The 6,346-nt window shown below is 34.0% G+C and overlaps 1 protein-coding gene across 1 annotated transcript; it reads right to left on the reverse strand.

Annotated features, from left to right (window-relative positions):
• Window positions 1–1,287: 1,287 nt before the first annotated feature.
• LOC125831319 (hydroxyproline O-galactosyltransferase GALT6-like) lies at window positions 1,288–4,767 on the reverse strand. The gene is made up of 7 exons (XM_049510517.1): window positions 3,633–4,767; window positions 3,096–3,334; window positions 2,721–3,011; window positions 2,480–2,608; window positions 2,222–2,395; window positions 1,704–1,811; window positions 1,288–1,626 (listed from the first exon to the last, which is right to left on the reverse strand). The coding sequence occupies exons 1-7, from the start codon at window positions 4,489–4,491 to the stop codon at window positions 1,417–1,419; spliced, it is 2,010 nt and encodes a 669-aa protein (XP_049366474.1). The 5' UTR covers window positions 4,492–4,767; the 3' UTR covers window positions 1,288–1,416.
• Window positions 4,768–6,346: the final 1,579 nt, after the last annotated feature.

Raw genomic sequence — 6,346 nt, forward strand, 5'->3', positions numbered from 1 at the left:
TTGTCATAATTTTTGTGTTTTATTATGATCATTGGAAAACAATTAGATAAATATTTTTATTTAGATATTTATGTTTTTACTTGAAATCAAACTTAATAAATATTATAAAGATAATTTTATTTGTGGATTTGATTAACAAGTAGTAACACTAATACCATGTAATATTATCTTGTCAATATTTATGATAATATTTTTAAATTATAATTTAATTTAAAAAATTATAAAAAATATAGGGTAAATTACATAAATCTCATAGTTTTAATATGAAATTACAATCTATCCCTAATAAATTTCTAATTACTTTAATCCCTTAAAAATTAAAAAAATTGGATACAATAATTGAAGCTCGGATACATTAAAAAACTATCTCGAATACATTAAATACTGGCTCAGATACATTAAATACTGGTACATTAAAGAAATAAGGGATTTTGAAGATTTTTAAAAGTAATAGGGGATAATGGAAATAAGTGAAACAAAATATGTGTGTTTCTATAATTTGTCTAAAAATATATTTTTAAGAAAAGAGGGTTGGCCCGGCAAGCCTATAGCCCATATATGTATGGGCTGGGCCAACCATTTTTTGCTCACACCAAAAATGGACTAGCCCGATCTGACCCATCAAATTTCAAAGTCTGTATGGGTTAGACCGAATGGAGTGGGCTAGCCCATATTGACACCTCTAATTATAAGATGGAAGACAGGGAAAAGTAACATTTGATGCCAAAGTAGAAGAAAGACAAAACACGTTCAGCCCCCACAAAGAGTATGGTAGTCCCCATATTCCAATTCAATCGCAGTCCATCAATAATATACACTGCTACAAGTTTTAATTGGTGAAAACTTTTATTCTCCTTTGAAATGGAATGAATAGTCAATAGCCATTGACCTCAAAACGTCTATGTTTTGTCACTTCAATTAATCCTTTTCATGTTTCAAAATGAACCATGGTCACCACATAGCATGCAGAACCTACCCCACATTCCCACAACAACCGCCTGTGTTTTTGGTACATTGAATAGGTCAACTACATACCTCAAAGACAAACCAAAAGTTATGGAAAATGAATTTTCTAGCTAAGAGGAGATAGCAAAACTTGCATGAATCTCAAGCTCTGATTCTATGCTATGTAGGATAGATATAAAAGTATGGATTTTGTTCTCTCTGCACATGTATTTCCCTACTTCTATACATCCAGAGATGAGCTTGAAAATGTATTCAAAAAATTGAAAGAAAAACGAGAGACGGTAGAGATAACAATGAAAGAATTTTGTAAGGGCCCCTAAGTAGCCCCGTATCATATCTAAAACTGAGGATTCCAGAAAGTTTACAGATGGTGGTACTATAGCTGCAAGACTTGTCTACATCTTTCTCTGCTCAACTCTCAGTTACTTTTCTCTGAATCTCTAATTGTGTTCATCTCATGTTGCAGCAAAGGGGTCGCCCTTGCTGTTGTAGTTTGTTCCACATGCAAATCATCTGCCTAGGTGACTGATAATGAGCTGAATAATAATCTTCTACACAACCAGATTGGGAGAACTTCAAGCTGTGTACATATTGCACAGGTCTTGAGCTGTTGAATTTCTCAACCCACATTCCCATGCTTACATCCTCCATCTTGAACAACTGCGAGTCAGGAGAGCTTTGTTAGATATTTCATTGAACTGTGACACAGATGGAAGGGGAGCGGGATTTGTGCCTACCTTTAAGTTATAGCTATCATACTCTGAGACAATGAAGTTAGCGATGTCTGATGAAACTATGTAGCCAGGTCCATTTGCATAAGCTGGATAATCTTCTTCGGGCCATTCCTGAGAAAAAAAGAGAGAATGGGAGACGAAATGAGATACTCAGATTTCGTAGGATTCAACAAGGCCACAGAAATTAAACCTAAGAGCGTTATTGAGACAAATTAATGGGGAAGGAAGCAACCAGACAACTATTTTGGCTAGTGCATTTGTCGTGAAACTGGTGCATCCTTTATCTATATACCCTCCATTTAATCTCTTGAGAACACTCACCTATCTAAAGCATTTTGATTACTCACTATCATGTGGTAATTTTATAAATTAAAATCATTAAACAATGAGGCATACGAAACTATGCACTTCTATATAACAGAATTAGGAGTCAAGACTAAATCTATACAACAGAGTAGGATCTTTTAAATATGAGGCAAAGATTTTGAGGAAGAGACGCACAAGAAGATCCAAGCTCTTACCTCATATGTTACTGCCCATTTACCACTACGCAGGGGTTTATGGTGGTAATTGATATTTCCAATATATAAGCTCCTATTTTCTGGCACTTTCTTTACTTCCTTGATAACTGCATCTACTCTCACAAAGGTATCATCGTCGCACTTCATGATATTTTTGGCAAATGCTACACGGACCTGCAAAAAACCAAACGTATAAATGAGGTGAACTTTCTGGGGACAAAATTAATGTCAACGTTCAGGGGCAATCCAGAAACGTACCCCATATTCACAGATGGCAACTGTTTTCAGAACCACGAGGTCATAGTGATCCATATAAGGAACAATGACGATGTCACCAAAAAAATCAGCTTCTTTCTTTAGCTCCACATTAACTTCCTTTCTTGCATGCTGTCAAAAATCCATCTCAAGATTAAGTAATTATTTTAACAGCACCAACACCAATATTAATAGAAATAAATATTTCCAATAGGTTCCATATGCTACCATTATGTCAACTTACCAATGCAACAAAGAATCGAGCCACAACATTTGAAGATCTGATTAGCTGATGCTGCATCCAAGACTTCCTTATAGCCATCCGCTCAGCAAAATGATTGCCAGCAGAAAGAATACCAATGAACATATCTACGGGCTGATCAAGGAGAGGCGGTGCCTTCCATCTGTTTGACATATCAAGATGTCTTTGAGGTGCAAAATTGGGATGTGTTGCTGGCAAGGAGGCAGCAAACACCGAATCAACATCAATGTCACCGTTCAATGACAAACCAGTAGCATCCTCAAGGGCAAATCCCTGACAGCACAAAGAAAGAACCTTAAAAATAGTCCACAATTAAATACTCCAATATGAACTTGAACTAAGTAGTATGTTACTCACAGTTCGATATGGAAATGAGGTCACATGCCTCCCATCAACATTTATATGATAACCCTCAAAGCCAGCACTAAGCGTTAGCACAAATAACTTCTCCTCTGAAAATGGGAATGGCCAATCAATAGACATCTTCTTTGTTCGCCCAGCAATAAGCCGGTTTAACCACCACGATGACTTTGATTGCTCAGAATGAGTGTCGTTGTTATCTCGAATCCAGTTCTCACACTTAACCTGTCTATCAACTGCAAAAGATAACCTATGTTACCTATACATTGAGCTACTTCACCAATACAACAGACAGTGCAACTCACAATGCATTCTCAGTTAATTTTTTTCCTTCAATACTTTAAAATCAATAGTCAAACTGTCAACAGATAGATGCATAACCATAACCTCCTATCCACCACCCCATACTTCACCCAAAGTACAGATTTTTAGCTTAAATTACTACATCAATGAACAAAATTTAAAGTTCAATTACTCAATAAAACATAGGGAGCAGTTAAGAGTTAAAGCAATAAACCGAATTCATTGTCTCACCAGTTTCCTCCGTATCCTTGGACCTCAAGCCGTCACATCTTTGAGCCGTCCCCCACTGCATCCTATAACAAGTGTTTTGTTCAATCACAGGCTTTCCACTCCAATCACCCCTCAATCTCGGATTGAGATGGAGAATCCTTGGTGGGTCCTCTCCATCAACCGTCTTCAGTCCCTGTAACTCCATCATAAACTGTGAAACCATCAAGAATTGACCAGTTTTCAGCAAAGATATCTTCGGGTCCTGCTCCGGATGGGCCTTCTTTGGTTTCCCAACAACTGTAATATGGGACCCTAGAGTAAGCCCGCATGGCAACACCATCATTCTCCCTTTGTCCTGAAACTCCAACCCGGAAATCGAAATCGAATGTGGGCATTCCTCTGTCTTGTTATTATAATCTACAGGAATCGCTTCTTGTCGGTGCAATTCAAGCTCTTCCCAGAACTTTTTACCTACATCAAATGCCTCTTTTGCAGACTTCAAAATCCCCGAAAACCCATCAGTGCTATTCATATTCACGGAGCTTCCATTAAAAGCTAAATTCGACAACAAAGTGTGCAATTCTCTGATTCTTCTTCTCTCCGGCCTGGATTGATCCAGAACCCTAACTGGCGCATCAACAGGACGATTTGGGGCCTTCCTTTCTTCCACATACTCTTCACTCTCAAGCACAAAAGTTTTAGAATTCAAATGACGGTTTTTAGCAAAACCCTCCTGAGAAACTAAACTAAACCCAGTTTTGAAAACAAAAGGAACTTCTAAACCCACCAACACCACATAAACAAATGCTATAAAAATCAAAACTTGGACCGATCTTTGCCGACTCCAAGACATAAACATATCAAATTTTGCTTTCTTCATTTTCAAGATTCAACCCCCACAATAAAAAAAAAAAACTGCAAAAATCCCTCTTTCAATGGCCAATAGTCATAAATAAATAGAAAACTGAAATGGGTTTCTCCGAAAGTTTCAGAAAAAAATACAGCTTGGCCAAGAAAGAGGGAAACCAGTTGAGAAGAAGAAGAAGAATTAATAATTCAAGAAAAACATGATCACAAACGCGTTTAAACAAGTAAAGTTGATATAAATAGAGAGAAATGAAAGAAGAACAGAGGCAATTGGATTCTGTATACTTTCTTTGAAACAAAATTTTACTCCTAATATATACTATAGAGTAATAATAAAAACAAACTTTTTTCAATTCAAAATAGAAAAAAAAAAAAAAAACTTAAGTTTTGAAAGGGACCCAAAAGAATATTTTGTCTATTTTTATCAGATACTAGTAAATACGTTTAGTTAATTCTCCGGAAAGGAAAAAGGAGAATTAATTGTTTGCTACTTATTTTCATATAAAGCCCCTAAAATCCTTGCATATTTATTATTGGGTCCTATACTTTTCTTAATGCGCAAACAATTTTCTTGTATTTTTAGAATTAGTATAATTTTGGGGGGTTTTACGATATTTTAATTGTTTTTAGATTTTAAAAGTTCATATTCAAAAGTTTAATATAATTAGATTAGCTAAATGAGTCAAGATCTATAACACTAGCCTTGGATTACATTTCCAAAACGTATTTGGTATGTAAATTATTTCGACAATTTAGTAGTCAAAGTCAATTTGTGAATAAAATTTTATTTGTTAGACATATTATTTTTATTATTATAATGAATAAGCTGTTGAAATGATATCCGTAGAAATTTGGTAACAACGAATTATTAAGTAGTAAGTATTTTAACAAATTTTGTAGCCAAAATCAATTTGCGAATAAGTTCTTTTTTTTTCTTTTTTTAATTACTAAGTTTTTGAAATTATATAGATTAGTTTGGTAATAACAAATTAATAACAATTATAAACTAGTTCAAACTAGTTTCCTTATAATTAAACTAGAACTAAACATTAAGGGCCTTTTTAGTTGTAGTCAACGCAAATCTAATTTGAAAAAACAAACTAATTAGATATTTATAAATAATGAAAGCTTAAAAGCTAACTCGTTTTAATGAAAGTATTTTCTAAGTGCATAGAATTTTCATAAAAGTAGGCATTCACATTAACTACACTATATATTTTGTATATACAATTTAGTTTTTATAGGATTTTTTCAGATCGTGCTATTTATTGTTAATCGTAGAACTTTAAACTAAATGTGTTCAATTTTTTGTATACTTTAACACACTAGCTAGAGCTTTCAAGTATCTCAAAAAATCAAGCTATCTTTCTTTGAGAATAACCTCACATGATATATAATAACTTCCGTCTTCACGTTCTATTTGTAACTATTTCTCGCTTAATTAACAATGTGTTATGCATGTGTAATTTACTTTATCACTTAATTAACAACTTATTATTATTTTATTTTTTACTGCAATATAATACAATTATTACTCCCTCCCTCCGTTCACTTTTAATTGCACTATAGAATTAATGTAGCAAAAATGGACAAGAAAATGAAAGTTCATTTTTTGTTAGAAACGAATAAAACAAAGGGATGTATTTAGTAAAGTCCGGAGTTTAATTGGAGGATGTCACTTAGATGGCATTTGTTTGGTTTGTAGTGTTGGCAAAAAGAGTTTTCACACAGAGCTTATGAATGTCAAACAAATTAGGGTCTTTGTTTTTGTATTTGTCTTCTTTTCACTAATCGATAATAGCATTTTAAAGTCCTAAATTATTGATAAGTTTGAATTTGATCCTCATATTTGGGACTTAAACACATGT

Source organism: Solanum verrucosum, unplaced genomic scaffold (genome assembly GCF_900185275.1).
Source record: "Solanum verrucosum unplaced genomic scaffold, falcon-dt-bn FXZP01000049.1, whole genome shotgun sequence".
Lineage (NCBI taxonomy): Eukaryota > Viridiplantae > Streptophyta > Magnoliopsida > Solanales > Solanaceae > Solanum > Solanum verrucosum.